The sequence below is a fragment of the Tachypleus tridentatus genome, chromosome 9, assembly GCF_004210375.1.
Source record: "Tachypleus tridentatus isolate NWPU-2018 chromosome 9, ASM421037v1, whole genome shotgun sequence".
Taxonomy (NCBI): Eukaryota; Metazoa; Arthropoda; class Merostomata; order Xiphosura; family Limulidae; genus Tachypleus; species Tachypleus tridentatus.
The window spans coordinates 80,630,961-80,649,756 of NC_134833.1; the positions used below are offsets into that span (position 1 = coordinate 80,630,961).

General features: G+C 31.5%; 1 protein-coding gene across 8 annotated transcripts in view; it reads left to right on the forward strand.

Moving 5' to 3' along the window:
• Positions 1–17,133, forward strand: part of LOC143225595 (CCR4-NOT transcription complex subunit 2-like) — a 59,320-nt gene extending 42,187 nt beyond the window's left edge. For 6 of the 8 annotated variants that reach the window (XM_076455310.1, XM_076455312.1, XM_076455313.1 and 3 more), the window contains 5 exons: positions 3,070–3,166; positions 4,013–4,169; positions 9,136–9,197; positions 11,321–11,471; positions 13,409–17,133. In XM_076455310.1, coding sequence (XP_076311425.1) covers positions 3,070–3,166; positions 4,013–4,169; positions 9,136–9,197; positions 11,321–11,471; positions 13,409–13,643 — 702 coding nt within the window. In that variant the 3' untranslated portion in view covers positions 13,644–17,133. Of the gene's footprint in view, positions 1–3,069; positions 3,167–4,012; positions 4,170–9,135; positions 9,198–11,320; positions 11,472–12,518; positions 12,599–13,408 lie in introns of all 8 variants that reach the window. The other 2 variants (XM_076455316.1, XM_076455317.1) reach the window with 2 other exon arrangements.
• Positions 17,134–18,796: the final 1,663 nt, after the last annotated feature.

Here is an 18,796-nt window from a genome sequence, read left to right on the forward strand (position 1 = left end):
TGTTTGAATCAACATTTAGCTTTAATTATGGAGTTATGAGAGATATTATTAATATTTAAAAATATTATCTTAAGATCAAGTTTCAGATTCACTTTGGAATTATTTTCAATATTCCTCTGTCATCTATTAATGCCACTCATGTTTCTTATTATTATGAGAAATGTATAACATTAGAATTTTGATGTTTGTGTTTCCTTTGCTTTTTTGTCATTTTTCCAACAAAATAAACATTTTCTTTTCATGATGTCCTCTGCTTTTCATTTAAGATTTCAAATACCTGGCTTCCATTCTAACTATGACCAGTGAAAATAATTTTGTGGTTAAGAACTCGTGTTTTGTAATTATTTGTAGAAATTAGTTTAATGTTAAAATCTGATTTCACCAACTGTTGTAAGGGATAGTTTGGAGGTAATTTTATCCCATGCAACTAAAAATTATAAGAATTTAAAAGTATTAAGCAGACTTTAAATATTGTAATGTTTGAGAAGTGATTTCATTTATGGATTCATAGTATTATATAACTGTAAAGTTTTTATTTATTTATTTTGAAGGTATGAGCATGGGTAATAAGCTTAAGTTCTTATTTAACCTTTTCACAGTGGGTTTAGTATATTATACACATGAATTCTTCTGAATTCATATTAAGTATGATTATAAATTCTTGCACATATTAAGTATTTTCAACACAACATTTAATACAACATGTATATTTTCACAAAATTTGTTGGACTTTTAGTAAAGATTACAAATATTTAGTAAACAAAAAATCAAATTTTTTAATGAAATATTTTTACTAAAGATTTGTTTGTGAAAATATTGAGTCTGTTTCATTACTAGCCTGCATTCAAAATGATTTCGTGTTGTGATTTAAAAAAAAGAGTATTCTTTATAAAAAAAATCCTAGATATTATTTGTGTAATCTCTAAAACCTTTTAAATACATTTCAAATGTTTGTTTTTGCTAAGACTTTTTATGTTGTTATTTTATATATCCTTTGTGGGGTCTGTCACTCACTTGACCGATCTCATAACCATCAAAAAAAAATTGGAAATAAACATAAATTACGCTTTTTTTGTTCTAGAATAACTACATAATATAACACAAAAATATGAATGTTCAGTCTAAGTAGCTTAAATGTCATAACACTATATTATTTTTTATTATATTGACTTTCAAGTCTTGCCTAGCTAACATAAGATAACTGGCATAGAAGAGGTGCATGTATAATCATATTATGTATCCAGTAATATAAAACTGATCTTTATTCTTCCCATTCTTGCTGGCTGTGTTTTAGTGGACTAGTATTTTGTAATATATAGACAAGTTTCAGTTATTATACGTAATATGTGCATATAGATTATTACTATTTAGAAATAAATTATTGAATTTAAATTTCTTAAAATATAGAACAACAAATAATGAAGTAAAGCAAACTATTACCTCTTCTAGTTATGACTTTTTATTTCGGTTGCTAAGCCTTTTAAAATTTTGCATGTGGAGGATATTGAACAAAACTTATTTTAGGTTTTATACATACAATTGAATAACCATAAAATTCTACTACAATTTATTAAACTTAGTAACTAAGATGTATTTAGGTTTAGAAAAATATGAAAATTCAATCAGACTAAAGACACAATCTAACTTTTTAAAATCTCAGTTCAAAAGAATGTAGTGGGTTTTTCATGGATTAAAATAACTGAGAAAACTAGTAGGGGGTTATTCTAAGCTGTTGATTGGTTATTCACATGTCATATATTGAAGTAAGTGTATGTAAAGGACTTTTTCCAAATATAGAAAGAGGTGAACAAGATCACTGTGTTTGATTCAGTACATAAGCCACATCTCGGCAAAATAAAAAGATACAAGGTTCTTGTTTTATAGTTCTAGCTTGTTATTATTGGTAATTAGAGTTCTTAGTTTGTATGAAACTATAGAGTTAGTATTTTGACATCACAGATATCTAATTTTAAACATTGCTGTATTCAACATATCATGCAACTCACTAAAATCTGCATTTAGATGTGTTCTTTTAATATTTTCTTATATATGGGTTAATTTCTTAATTTAAAATATTAAAATTTTGAATTATAATCAACAATTTGATTCCAAACTTACTGAATAAATTCATAAAATAGTAGTTCATAAAATTATGAATATAAGTCAACAAACAAGATAACATCACCTTGACCTGTGACCTGTGGGAAAGGGGTTAAAACAGTAAGGTAACAGTATATACATTAGTTCCAGTCTTTGTGTTTTTTCTCTAGATATAGATTCTTATGGAAATAGTCATTCATATATTCTTATGTTATTTGTATATGAATAGTTTAATTCTTTATTCAGCACTTTGTGTATAAATTCTAACATTCCCAATTGTGTATTAAATATTTATAATTGTAAAAAGAAATTTAAGTTTTCAATTTGAAACATTCGAAACTTAGTATAGGCTATGTGATAAATGTAATAGTAGATGTTACTTTCATGTCCAACCATAGAAGGTATCTATTATTTCATGGGATAGCTGTGTTGTTACTTTATGTTGCATAATGTATGCAGTTGTATTTAGTTATTTTGTTTTAAATTTCTTTTACCTTGCACCACAGTATTCCAGCCTCCAATCTGAAGAATCATTTTTTCAGCTTGTATTATAAATAATTTTATTTTAATTCTGGCTTCAGCTCCATAACTTCTTTCTTTCATTTTACCCTTACACATTCCTGTTGATGCCTGTTCTATTACAAACTAGATATTTCAATCCCTAGTTATTATTTTGGAAATCAGGTAAGCATGTGTTGAATTTATCTTTGTAGTAAATAAAACTGAATATCTCTTATAATCTAGTTCTTTAAGATGTGTACCCACAATAATAAACTATATTTATGATAGCTTGACTATTTATATTTTTCCTGTTGAATGGCCAATTTATTGTATTTGTCAGTTTTTGATACCTGAAAATTGTTTTCTTTGTTTGAGAAAATCTAATAAAGTTATGAATTTTGTGTATATTCTTGATATGTAAGTAACTTCGACAAAATTGTTTGAAATTTGTTTACTTCATAAATCTAGCCTTCAGGTAATGGAACAGATAATTCTAAAGATGGGCGGTTTCCTGGTGATAAATCCTTGTCTACACAAAAACGTGGCATTCAAACATCAAAAGATGGTAAGCATTTTGTTTCAAACCTACAAACATGTAGTGGCAGTTGTATTTATAAGAGAAGCACTGGTTGTAAGTATTAGTTGTAAAATATCTACCTGTAAGATTTCTGGTTTCATGTATTGTGTATCAGTTATGTACATGTTACTCTTTTGTACATTAATTATTTGTTTAGTTTCAACCTGAAAATCTGATGTTTATCCTATAAAACTTAGTCACTGGTTTGGTCATCACAGTATCTGACACGTAATCGTTAGCACTGATGAAATGGCCTTTCAATGATAATTGTTAGCTTTTTCAAACATTACAACTTATGTGCTCAGTGGCTCATCTTTTTTCAGAAATGGCTGAAGAACATTTATTTTTGTTTCTACTAAATATAGAGAATGTTCCATATATCATGAACATGGTGAAAATAATTCTTACAGTGCTGAGCAAAAGTGGCTTTTCATTGAGATGACTTTTTGTCATTACTCAAAACAACATTTTAAGAGTTTCATTGTAATTTTTGAAGAAGAATATGAAGCTTTAAATTTGACCAGAATTTTATATGATAAATTAATCTTATAGATTTTTTTTCCATTTTTAGAGTTTCTACCAAAATGTGACAATTTATGTGTGATCAACTCATGATACATAACGTTGAAAAATGCTTTTAATAACTTCTATTTTTTCAATGCACATACTTATACCTAGCTCTCAAAACTTCATAAGAAGACAGAATAAAAGCTAGTAGTTTTGAGTACAGTCAAATAGCTTCAGTAATATCTAAACTACTCCATAACACAACATTATAGTAATTAATGAACTAAACAGCTGTAGTTATTTTAAGTACAAAATGTTTGTTTATAGGTCGAGTAACCAATATACCACCTGGTATGGTAATGGATCAATTTGGAATGGTTGGGCTATTGACATTTATCCGGGCAGCAGAGTCAGACAACAGTTTAGTGTCCCTAGCTCTTGGTAGTGATCTCACCACACTGGGCCTGAACCTCAATTCTCCTGAGTGAGTCTGTTGTTCTGTTTTATATTTTGTGTAGAAAGTTTATAAAGTAGTTTTCCTCTCATATTAATTCCATTCAGCTGTTTTTTTACCAAACTAAATAAGTATATTGAAATTCAAAAGTTTTCATTTCAGAAAATGACTTGTATAGTTTTTTTTCATAATTTGAACTGTGTTATGATTTTATAATTATGAAGATGCGTGTAATCTATCTACTTAATTAATAAGAAAGATTTGTAGAATGAGGGTCAAGACTAAATATAATACACAATTTTTAGTGCAGAAATGTTTTTCTCCCGAGTATAATTTCATTGGCTTGTGAGGCCCAGCATGGCCAGGTGAGTTAAGACGTTCGACTTGTAATCTGAGGGTTGCAGGTTCGAATCCCTGTCGCACCAAATATGCTCGCCCTTTTAGTTGCAGGTGTGTTATCATGTGATGGTCAGTCCCACTATTTGTTGATAAGAGTAGCCCAAGAGTTGACGGTGATGACTAGTTGCCTTCTCGCTAGTCTTACACTGCTAAATTAGGGACGGCTAGTGCAGATTGTCCTTGTGTAGCTTTGCACAAAGTTCATAAACAAACCATTGGCTTGTGTTTACATCTATTTTTTATATTGGACCTCATTTTGTAGCCATAAGTATGTAGTATGCAAATGCTATATATTTTTCATATAACGTAAATATCACCTCTACAAAATTAGAAATGTTTCCTGAAGTTCTAGTCTGAAACTTGTTAAATATGGATGAGGAAATGTGTTAAATTGAGCCAAAGGTGTTACTTTCTGCAGTTGGTCTAGTCATGAAACTTATTTACTGTTTCAGTGTAAACTTTTATTGTATCTTATTTGACTTTGTATATGATAGCAGTTTGAGCACATAACAGAAAACAAAACATTTAGTTCTGATATGGTACATTACTTCCTCTCACATAAGTAGCTGTTTTTGTTCAGTGTTGCTCTCTGTATGCAAAATGTTTTTTCACATGTCACAAGCCTTGAGCTCCCACATGCTCTACAGTTAACTTTCACAAATTATCATGTGACAACCCTTCACCAGTATGCAGTAATGCACCATCCTGATGCACATGACTTGCTCTGTTCAGTTATGTCGAACTATCGCTAGTCATATGGCAGAACTGTTGCCAAGACATTTTATGTTGAAACTCTCAAGGTGTTTTCTTTTTTTGAAATTTCATATAAACTGAAGGTATTTTCTCATTTTTTCTATACCACTTTTATGTGATAATTTACCTTTATTGTTCTTCACTAAAGCTTTGGTTTCCACTTTGAAAATATTATTTATTTCCAACACAAATAACCAAAGTTCAGGTGGCAATATTTGACTAAGGAATTGTCAGTTTCAATATGTCACGAGATTGATCATTAAATGAGTTGACCTTCATTGGGCCTCGAGTTTGGGGGTTCATGCATTTTGAATACAATCAACCAACTTTGACAGATATGCTGTTATATAGATTTTTGAATATTTTTGATATTAGTATTATTATTTGTAATTATTTGGTTTTAATAAAATACTTTTAGTTAGTTTTTTACCAATTTCTTGAATGTTTAGGGTTTTGTAATTAAAATATAATTATTGGTAGCCTTTGTACTATAAACTTAGATTTGGCTTAACACTTGTCACCTCCCTTCACTGTTCAGTGAGACTGTAACTGAGAAATTTACCTTGTGTGTGTGTGTGTAATAATCTTATTTTTCAGAAGCATATCCCTTTATTTTTTAATGCATGTTCTTCACTGTACTGACCTATGAACTTTGTGTGTAAAGCAGATGGGGACAGCTGCCCATCCATGTCATTCCTTAAATTGAATAAATAAAAAATGATCTGCTTTTCAAAATAAGGTTTTCATGGTCATCTATTGCACTCTTTCTAGTTTTGAAATTTCTCCAGACTGTCACATTTTCTCCCCCCCCCACTTCTTCCAGTGTGGCATAGGAGGGAGGGGCCCTTTTTTTACTTTCCAGTTCCAAGCTGTTGGGTTGGTGGACCATGGAGGTATTCTTCTTAATGTAACAGTGATATACAATACAAAAAAATAATGAACCCATTTAGTTAAGAATAAAACAGTGGAGTTTTGCTGGTGTAGATGATGAAATGCTCTACAATCTGATGCACAGTCCTCACTGTGTGAATTCCTGTACATGGTGATGGGACCTCCCAGGGAAGGTTCTGTTCTTTCAGTTTACCTCCTCTGGCATCTAAACATCTTCTCTCATGTTTGCCATGCCATACTGAAAAGTATGAAGATTAATGACATTACTGAACAACCCCCTCTTACCATTGCAAACGGGCTCTATGTCGACGAATTTCAGATTTCATGTCAATCGTCGAACGTGAGATATACTGAGCGGCAGCTACAGACTGCCCTCAATTGTTTACTGAAGTGGACCACAGCAAACAGTTTTAACTTCTCTCTAAAACTGTTTGCATGCACTTTTGCTGCCAACGGGATATTTACCCTGATCCTGATCTTCGTATCAGTGAAGATGTGCTACCTGTGGTCTGTGAGAGAAAGTTCTTGAGGCTTATCTTTGACCATAAGCTGACCTCTATACCACTCATCAAGCAGCTACAGGTCAAATGTACGAGAGCACTAAACATCCTTCACGTTCTCTCTTCTACCACTTGGGGAGTGGATCGTGGTCTTATTTGATCAAAACTAGAATATTGATCAGTGGTCTATGGCTCTGCCAGGATCTCAGCCTGAAAGATGCTGCACCCAGTTCATCATCAGGGACTTCAGCTCTGTACTGTGGCTTTCCACACTTCCCCAGTTCAGAATTTGTACACAGAGTATCACGAACCTCCTTTGCACCTCTACCATTTGCAACTGTCTTTACTCTATGCTTCGAAACTTGCTTCCTTACTAAAGCATCCCACCTGGGGTTATGTTTTCTTTTCTTGGTAGGCCATGTTTTTCAGAACACATGATCTGCCATTGCTCCTTTTGGCCTTTGTATCCAGGAGCAGTTTGATGAATTGGGTAATTCCTTGGATAACACTGCCATATCCACTGGTCAGCCCATCCCACCATAGCTTATTACAGTCCCCAAATGTGGCCTATTTTTAATTCATCTGAGGAAAGCAGACACTCTTAATTGGAAATACTGTCTGATATTAGCTGAACATCATTCAAACTATTCTTCCATTTCTGTTTATACAGATGGTTCGAAATAAGGCAACGGTGTGGGCTCTGCCATGGTTTGTTGTGGTTTGGTGGTTATACGCAGAATCCCCTCTACAGCTTCTGTGTTCACTGCTAAACTACATGCCTTTTCTCTTGCCCTGGATCACATGGATGTTAAGCAGCACTCAAATTGTACTATTTATACTAACCTGCACTTGCTAATATTCAAAACAGACTGACCCATTTCTCTTTAACTTCTATTTCTATCCAGTTTTTCTGGATGCCAGGCCATGTTGGTATTCGTGGGAACAAGCTGGTCAACACCTCAGCTAAATCTGTCTGTTCTGGCACTATCACTGCTGTGCCTGTTCCATACATGAACTATGGTCCTGTATTCAAGGCTTGGCTCTGTGCCAGTTGACAGTCGTCTTGGAGTGAGCAACATGAAAACAAGCTTTTATAAATAAAACCCTCTATTGAACTTTGGCTGTCTGGCTTTCATAAGGAATGGAAAGAGAAAGTTGTTCTAACTAGACCATGCATTGGTTACAGCTCTTTAACTTATTTTATTTCATCTGGGAATTTCATCTGCAGTTATATGATAGTAGACTCCTTGCAACAGTTGTTGTTTTGTATATGTTTTTTGTGACACTCAGTAGATAACTGAGAAACTGGTGAACATATAGGTAGTTAAGCTTTGATTTAGTTCAGTATAGAAGTCTATCTAAATTGTTGCAGCAGGAAGTACTTTGTTTAAGGTAACATTTGAAACCTTTACATTTGATTATGGGTTGATAGTATGGGAAATTGCAATGCGTAGTTGCAATTTTCTTCGTGAATCACAATCATGCATCGAAGTCTGAACCCTTGACCCATCTTCATATAAACTGACCAGTGATGACATAATTACTTTCTGCCACCTTGACTTAAGTAAAATATTATTTCTTACTAACTTATGCACTGAATAGATGCTTCAGACTTTGTCTCTATTTGAATATTAAATTTGGAAAATGCATTAGACCTTAGAGTTAACCCAACTGTGAAACTGGAAGACTCGATTAAAACCTTGTTTACCTTAAAATAGTTTAATGTAGATGCTCCTTTAGTTCCAAATGTGAACATTTTTCTAGGATGAATGAAATTTTAAAGAAGTGTGTATTCACAATTTTTTCTTAACATAATTCATTACTTTAAAGTATTGATGTTTAGGTAGACTGTATGTTTCTGGAATTGGGTATGTTTTTATGGCCTAGTGATTAAAGTGCCAGGCTGAGAATCTAAGAGTCTATGTTTCATGTCTGGTTACAGAAACAAAATATACGCCAGGCTTCGTACTTTAGAACCATAAGTAAATTATAAGAGTAACAGTTGAGTTTCACTATTCATCTGACTCGCTGCTTTCCACCTAGACTTATCAGTTCAATATTTTTAGTAACGTTTCTTTGTATTGGGGAAGATACATTATTCTTCTGGTCAGAAAGTAGTTTTCTTGTAATAGAAACCAGAGATTGGTGTTACTTTGTGTACTGTGTTGGTCACTTTAGTATTGATAAGGTAATTTAATAGTGCTTAGTAATGTGGCATATTCCTCATTATATCTTTAGATATATCACTTTTTTCTCTTTCTTTATGAACTCATCTTTCTCTACATATATTTTTGTTCATTCTTACATCCTAACTTATTCTTGGGTATAGTTCATTTTGTTGTATACAGGAATTTTTTTATCAAATTATACCACATTGATTACTAAATGTTGTTATAGTTGCTCCTAACTAAACTTCACAGTTGAAGAAAACAAACAACTCTCTTTTCTTTCAGAAAACTCTACTCCAACTTTGGTGGGCCTTGGGCAGAACAACCATGTAGGCCACAAGACATTGGTAAAAACTGTTTGTATAGTCACAATTATATATCATGTTTTATAAAGTACTGCTTGAAAAACATTTTATCAAATTTTACACCCTAGTTATCTATATACTGGTAATACTGTTATATGTTCCAAAATTATTTGTCCAGATTTTTAGTAAATCTTGAATTTATTTCTAAGGTTATTTTAGGTGAAAGTATAAAAGCCAAGAAAGTTGTTAATTGAATGATTTTAGACTTCCCAGTTTAGGTTTATACAAGGAAAGAAGTATTTCACTTTCATTGTCTTCTGTAAAAATGGAACTGTCAGGTCAAATTTTACTATGAGTAAAGTTACAGCAAAAGTAGGTCATTCAGAATTTTTCATTTTTTAGCTTTGTTTTAAATTGATATAAATAGAGTTTTAACTTTTTTTTTGCAATCACCTTTTAGTGGAGCCTTACTATATTGCAAATGATTATAGCGTGGTTCTCAGTATAACAAAGGTCTCTTAGCTAAAAGTTAATTGTTGTGAATTAAGAGTAAATAAGGTTTCTGAGTATTAACTCAGTTGTAATAGTGTAGTAACTGACCAATGAAATTTTGTCATTCTAATTGACTGCTGCTTAGTCCCCTATAAGAAAGTAACCCAAACAATTTAAAATGTCAATTTCAATAATTTTATAATCATCATTATAATTATGATCTCTAATGATACTTGAAAAAACATTTGTGAGAGTGCAAATTTTGTACTCTTATTATTTTCACATTTTTGTAATATTTCATTTTTATTTAAATATAAATAAGCTATTTTATTTTTTGTGTCATTTATTCATGGTTTCTGGCAAGTTTGAGGTTGAATGAGATGTGAGTGAATGTGTCATGGACCCATCTTGAGTGATGGTCTGGCAGGACGTTTGTAATGCAGTCCCGTGTTATTGATCCATACTACTGTGTTATAGTGGGGTTCCACTGTACTTTTGTTTTAGTAGTTGTGAAGAAAGGAAATTAAATTTTATAAGGTTCAGTTGTTCAGAATTATTATTTTTACAAGTTCTTGTACAGTTCAACATTGTGTGATTTTGTTTAGATAGTAAAACATCAAAAATAATATTTATTACAACTACGAGGTCTGTTAAAAAAAATACGCGGACTGACGTCATAAAACAAAATGTACTTTATTTAGAAGTTACAGTACTCAAAGTACTCTCCTCCCCAACGCACACTCTTATCCCAACCGTGTTTCCACTTGTTGAAACAGTCCTGGTACGCTTCTTTTGTAATGTCCTCCAGCTCTTTCGTCGCATTTGCCTTAATCTCGGGAATCGTCTCAAATCTTCTTCCTTTCAAGGGTCTTTTGAGTTTGGGGAACAAGAAAAAATCGCAAGGAGCAAGGTCAGGTGAGTAGGGGGGGTGGGGAAGAACAGTGATTGAGTGTTTGGCCAAAAACTCACGAGTTCTGAGGGCCGAATTTCGCAGCAACGCGGTGCATCTTCAATTTTTCGGTCAAAATCTCGTAACAAGATCCAACTGATATCCCACACTCTTCAGCAAGCTCCCTGACAGTCAGACGTCGATTTGTCCACACCAGGGTGTTGATTTTGTCGACGTGTGGGTCGTCAGTTGACGTGGAAGGACGTCCAGGACGCTCATCATCTTCAATGGATTGTCGACCATCCTTAAAACGTTCATGCCACTTGAAACGTGCCGTACGCTTCATAGCAACATCACCGTAAGCCATGTTGAGCATAGCAAAAGTTTCAGTTGCAGATTTTCCAAGTTTAACACAAAATTTCACAGCAAGTCGTTGCTCCTTCAGGTCATTCATTCTGAAATCTGCCAAACGAAAAAATCGCACTTCACTTAAAACCGCGTAGCTAATACACAAATGAAGATATCTGCAATCGGGAAATGGCGTCATAATCAGCTGATCTGTGCGAACCTAGCGACATTAAGCAGATTTCTCTGGAACCAACTGGAGCCGCGCAATTCAAACAGTTCGCATATTTTTTGAACAGCCCTCGTATACCTTCCATACTCACTTGAAACACAAGGAAAATTTAAGTTATTTTTACAGAAATATAAAAGTTAATTCATACACTTCCACAACTGAAGTATTTTTGACTATTTCTTCTCTCTAAAAATTTTATCTGTACAGACTACCATGTTCCATCTGAATATTTGATTAATCAAAACATTCGAGACAAACTTGCTTCTATCAAACTCAATCGATATGGGGAAGATCTCTTGTTTTTTTTGTTCTATATGTTTAGTGGAGACATTCTACAATTATCAGCAGCAGCAGAATTGTAAGTTTTTCAACTTCCAATAAAACCTATTATAACTTGTGAAATCTATTTAGGATTTGCTTAACATTTTAAATGAATTACAGTAATTTGTTTAGCTTGTATACTTAATTTCTCTAAATCTAAAATACATTTCTACAACAGTGATGTTCTATTTATAATTTGTTCATCTTCTAAAGAATTACAGGTAAAAATGTCTAACTATAATTTGTTTGACTTCTCTTTAAAAACAATAACTTGGGAAATGTAATTTCTAATCATCTATATGTACCTAACAACTTGAATTTATTTACATATTAAATAATTCTAAGAATATCACAACACAGAAGGTCTTTATTTTGTTTTGGTTATTTTTAGGAAAACTTGCGATATATTTTCATTTCTAGCAACTAATGTTTTAATTAAATTATGATACTCAATGACTGAGTTGTTCAACTTAAAAATTATACCATGATATTATACGACATCTAGCAACCTAGGTATAAGCTGGAATATAGCAATTTATGTAAATGCTATAGTGTACAGGATGGTACAAAAATTGTGTAGTACCACAAATTTTCTAAGTCACATTTGTGTTTCATTAACTTTCTCTCTTTCCTTTTGTTATACAGGTTACTTAGAATGTTATTACCCTAAAAGCATGCAGATGTTCACATTATTATGTTATAATATCAACAGTGCCTATTTCAAACATTTGTAAGAGCAGAAATTAATAAAACTGTTATTGCTCATGTATATCACTGGTGTAATATTACTTGTTATCTATTAACCTATGTGTGATCTTCAGAATAGCAACTTTTATGTGAGTCTTTAGTGAGTTGTGTTTTTTTGTACTTACCAGTTAATATATATAGACTTTAAGTTGTATCATTTGGTAATAAGTAACTTAATTAAACATGTAAACTTTAGGTAATTGTAGCTAACCATAACCAAGTAATTTTATTAGCATTTAAGTTGTATCATTTGGTAATAAGTAACTTAATTGAGCATGTAAACTTTAGGTAATTGTAACTAACCATAACCAAGTAATTTTATTAGCATTTTTTACAGTTGTACCAGAAAAATAATTCGTATTTATCTCTCATGGACAGAGCACTTCCACAATCAAATCATTGCTGTAAATAGTTGTGGTCAGTTACTGACTTATTTTATTGGTTATAAATCCTAGACTAATAATTTATTTTTCTTTGTTATATAATTCATTGAATATTTATGTATTTCTTTCATAACCGTACATTTTATATTTCTACAAATGAGGGAAAATAGGAAACTTTACATAAAATTTGTATAAACTTATATATTTGATTTATTTATTGTATATTCTATTGAAGAAATGCTCTACAAACTTTTTAGAGCATTGTACTCAGTGTGAAAAATCATTATCAAAGTATACCCATGTGATCCATGGCAGTAGGAATAGCAGGCTTACCAAACAGGGTGTTATTCATTACTGCGATGAATATTATGTGGGTTAAATAAAAATATTTTATTTATTTAAGAAAACTGTTAATAAGATTAGTAGTTTCGAGGTTTTTAATTTTTGTCATAAAATGCTAGGTTTTTTTAATGAATAACTGGCAGTTGGAATTACTTTGTTAAATCATAAACTCGGACAGTTAGTGTTGTATGCTTTGTGAAGTAACATTTAAATCTGATTTTTATATCATAGATTTGGACAACTAGAAGATATAATCACATTAAGTTACAAAATTGGATAAATAAAAAAAACACCGTAAGTTAAAAACTTAAGTGATATTTAACACTAATATGCTAAAAAAATGGATTATTAAAATGTACAAAGTATATTTTGCATCAGATGGTGGTATTTTAGAATACTGAATTGTGTCTATAGGTTTTTATAAATTTTTGTACAGTAAATAAAAAATTCAGGAATGTGTATGATTAGGTTGATTTTTTAGATTGTTTTGTATTTTGTATAGATACAGTAGGGAGTGGAGGTTTCACAAAGATGAGAGGGTGTGGATAACACGAGCTCCAGGCATGGCACCAGCAGAGAAAACAGGCACTTATGAACGAGGAACATACTATTTTTTTGATGCAGCAAATTGGAGGAAGGTAGCTAAAGAGTTTCACTTGGAATATGATAGGCTAGAAGAACGGCCTCACATTCCACAAGCATTTCCTTACAATCTTTTCCAGACAATGATGTCATAGTATACTTTTGGACCATTTATTCTGGTCTCCTTTGTGGTGTAATATAACAGGAAGTTGATAAATTGTACAAGAAGTCCTAGCACAAACACTTAACATGAAAGCTCGTATAATGCTTGGAAACTGTTTTGCTACTAGACACTTTTTTTTATTAACGAACATTTCAAAAGTTATAATCATAATGGCCTAATGATCACTGTGTCAATTACATCAAACCTTTAACTTCACGTTGTACATTTGTATTATTCTCTGCTGTTTTCAATATAGTAGTGTAATAAATCAGAAAGAATAACAGTAAAATAGTTTTAAACAAGTCATGTCTTAATCTATTGTGTCAGTGTGTTTCTACCAGCAATAATAATTGCGATTCATTGTTTATAGAGTTTAGTATTTAAGAAGGACCAAGGCTTCATCCACACATACAACAATTTTTGCTTTGTGGAAATTCACTTAAGCTTGTCAGTGAATAGCAGTAACTGAAAATCATTTGTGTGATTTTTCAAAATTTTTGAAAGCATTTTAGAAGAACTATACATTGTAAAAATATATTTTATGAAATTTCAAAAGTATTTTGTGCTGAAGGCTGATTAAGTGATGATAAAACTTCTGTTGAAGTATAAGTAGTTTAATGGATAAAACCATAAATATATACATATAGCTGACATAAAATAGACAACTAGTTTGGTCACGTCAAGTATGTTATTATACAGGGCAACATACAGTCACCACTGTTGTGATAACATATTTATATTGTAAACTTCATTGTGTCATGGATGTATTTAAAAAAATTGTCTACCCCCATTTCATTGTTTATAATACTATTTCTATTTTCATAAAGTATAATTCATTCTATATTATTGTATTAATAATAATATTTTACTTCAGCAATAATTTATTTTCTTCAAAGTTCATTTTGTGGTTAATTTTGAAAAAGGTGTACAGTTATGGCTGATTACCCTCTTTCTTCACATTGACAGTGATCTTCATTTTTATGCATCTTCCCTGAGTGGAGCATATTGGCTTACCCATGTTTATTCATTGTGAGTTTCTGAACATAATGTCTAAAGACTAAATGGATGAATTTTGACCAGACTTGTAAAACTGGTAGTACATACAAAGTTATAGATTTATATTTTTAATGTTAGGGGTCAAAGATTGAAAGATCACTGGTTCATGTACATTCTACCTCAGTCTTGTGGATATGTATTTGAAGATTGTATAAATGAATTTTAACCAAACATGCACAGTAGGTACTTTATCATTGAATTGGAGGAACTAGATCATGTACTGTAACATTAGTGATGGCATAGGTGTTTCATAAACATAATTTGCACTTGTTAATTTTGAAAAACAACTTGTTGATTAAATTAGCTTCAATCCTGTATTTACAGCAATATTTATTAAGTAATTGCACCTTGTACACCTTTTTTGGTGTAAAGAAACATTCAGCATATGCCAATTTGATGTTTTATAAACACCAGTCTTCTGAAAAAAAGTGTGGTCCAACCTTTTGTAAAGAAATAAAACTTGCACTGTTTGGTTAGCACATAGAATACCATCTGGAGCATGTGCAATCAACACATTCAAAAATTAAGTCTCATGTTTTGCACTTTCAAAGGAAGACTGTATGTCATGATTAATCGAGTTTAGGTAACCATGGAATTTCTTCAGCCAGTTAGTTACCCTTAGTTATTACTGTGAAAGTATCATCAGTATAAAAATAAGGTTTAATTTGGCAAACAACTTTTCTTTAAAATCATTAATACAAATAACACATAGAAGGGGGAAATGTTCATGATAAGTCTTTGATTTTTGTGGGGAAAAAATTGTGAGTAAATTTGAAGTAGGAATTACACAATTTCACTAATTTTATAATTTCTTTTTTTTCATCCTGAAGAGTAAACACTTCATCTTCTTTTCTAACAAAACATTTAAAATCCCATCTCAAATAAACTGTAATAATAAAAAAATAATAATAAATTGATCTTTGCACTATGGGGTTATGAATACATTATAAAAGTAACAGTCAAATTCTGCCATTCAATTATAGTAGTCTGGGAGTTAATGGTAAGTGGTGTTGACTTGCTGCCTTCCCTTTATATCACTTCAATATTAAACATGACTAGTGCAGATAGCCCTCGAATAGCTTTACAATAATTTCAGCAAACAAATAGATCTGATAGCTAAATTTTCTTTGCATAACTTAAATAGACAATAAAATTTGGGTGGGATAACACTGGAAGGTAGAATAATTTATTTTTCTTTATTTGACACCTATTCAATTTTCTTCATTCCATCTTTAATCTAGTTCTTACAGTGAGGTCACAGTTTAATTTTATGTAAGAACCATTTAATGTATGAACTGCTTTGTTATATTAATTTTCATGTAAAATAGAATTTGTTTTTCTTCTGTTATCCAATTTTGTTATAATATCTTTATTATTTTGTATACAAATGGTACCTCATATTTGTGTTTATAGAAATGTTTTTTTTTTAAATGTTAAGCACTTCATTTCTAAGCTATTGACTTAATAATAAAATGTATATCACAAATGCTAGCACCTGGTTCATAAACTTCCTTTAGAATCCACTTTTCCTTGAGCATTGGCATAACATGGCCAGGTGGTTAGGGTACTTCATTTATATTGTGTGGGTTGCAGGTTTGAATCCCTGTCCTACCAAACATGCCTACCCTTTCAGTCGTAAAGGCGTTTTAGTTGGTGGTCAGTTCCACTGTTAATTAGTAAAAGAGTGGTCCAAGAGTTTGTGGTTGGTGGTGTTTATTAGCTGCCCTCCTTCTAGTCTGTTACTGCTGCATTAAGGATGGCTAGTGTTAATTGCCCTCATGCAGCTTTCAGATCAAACCAAATCAAGTCTCGAGTATTATTACCCTTGACAATGACATACTTGATGTGTTCAGTCTAGTGTTGTATAATTAGTTTATATTAATTTTGACAATGTCTGTTTAATTTATAGTATTATCCATTAAATTAGTTGTTTTGTTTTATTAAAAAATGTATTCTACCATATATCAGTACAAACATATACAAAGAAAATACTGCACTGCCCCTAAATGGCAGATCATACTGCTGTTATTTTATTCTTATTTACATGGCTTTATGTATAAAAACGTTGAATACTAATTCTTTGTTTTTAAATAATTGTTTTTAAAAGTTCTATTTGGAGTTTGGATGAGATTTTTAAGAACAAATGTACAGTATTATCCAAAAAAAAACTTACAAAATAAATATACTGCCATAATTGTGAGTTTCCAATATTACTCAGCTAGTTAAATCAGTACAATATAAGAGAATAATGAATAAATAAAAACTCGTTTCTTTGCTTTTCAGTTGCATTTCTTTATTTGTACTCAACTTGTATAGCCATACACTTGTTCTGATAAACTGCTGTAATAGGAAAAAATTTTTTTTCTTTTGGAAATGTGATATGATGTTTTCATTTCGTGAAAAATTAATAAACTATCTGAAAGATATTCTTCCTCTGACTTACTTATTTTGAATTACAAGCAAAATATTATTTCATCCTGTTGATGTACAGGAACATTTTACATTTAATTAAGACTGTTTTAAAGAAAATCAGAATTTCGCCTTTGTAAAATATATTGATGTTTTTTTTCACCAGTGAAATAAACAATGATTTAAACATGTTGTAAGTACTACCACTCTTCTGGCTGTGTGGATGTGATGTATTTGTATCCCAGATATTTCAAAGAACTATCATTTTTTCTATCAAACATTTCATTGCATATTACATTTAACAAGTATTATATTACATTCTTAAAATGATTTGTTTTATTTCAGTAACACAATACAATTGTGCTGCTACAAGTTATTTTTCAGGTGTTTGAAATGTTTACAGTCACAATTTTTTTTTCCCTAAACATAGTTTGCTCAAGAGAACATGTATCTGATTAAACACAGGTTCTTCCAAAAGTCGATCAAACTGCATTGTTAGCTTACAATGTGTTTTGGAATAACCTAAATCTTCTAAACTGGCCAAATCTCCTGAGAGATTTAGTTTACGGCCAAAAATATCGTGAACAACAAGGCTGTCCAACAGATGAAACGATGCGTTCTAATCTTTATAAATATATACATAAGTATCATTAATCAGCTATACTGATGCCCAGGTCAATTTTTAGATTTCCCATTATTTGCATAGATCAAAAGTAATTGTGCTTTATAATGTTCACGTGTCATATATCACGTAGTTGTGCACAAGTTCATAATTTGCCCGGTATTACAATGTATGTAGTTATGAAACGAAATATATTACAGGATGTTTTGAGTGACTGCACACTAGATTCTCTTATTCTTAATCTATATTTTATGATTTTCGTGTGTATAATGTTTTTAAATAATTGTAATAAAATTTTCTTTATTATTTAATTGTAATTTACGTTGTTTTAAACTTTGGGCAAAGCTACTCAAAAACATCTGCGTTAGACGCCATTAATTTTGAAGTTATAGATAGAAGGAAGGCGGTTAGTCAACACCATACACTGACACTCTTGAGCTACTATCTACCAGTAAATTGGTAGAGTTGGGTATTGCACTATAACACTCGCACTGTTGAAGGACAAGCATGCTTAAGGTTGTGATTCAAAACTCCAATTCTCAGATTGTCAGTCAAGTACCCTAACCACCGGGCCAAGTGAAACTGATACAAATGTTTAATCACTCAATATCCTAAATTACTACCCGAACGACGTTTTTAACAAGTTGGTCAGACTAGGCTGTCAAATCATTTGGTCTACTTTATTATCTGCTTACATGAAACTTCGAAAAATGTTAATTACAATTAATTTAAGCTGTACAGCTTTATATGCATAGTTAAAATATTTATCATCACTACTTCCTTTTTGCTTCATGTGTTTATAAGTAAAACTTTCCAAGACGTTAGTGCTTCCCATTTGATAATATACCACTTGGTTCAATCAATCGTTTTCGACCATTAAAAATTGTAAACCAGAGATGGTTTGTAAGCTTTGGAATATCAATATTTTCTGAAAACATCATTAAATAATACAGAACAGCTTTGTGACATTACACAAAACTGCTAGAGTCCATTTTAAGTTAGCTTATGATTTTTCAAGTTGTGGGCCTAGCAGGGCCTGATGGTTAGGGCGCTGTACT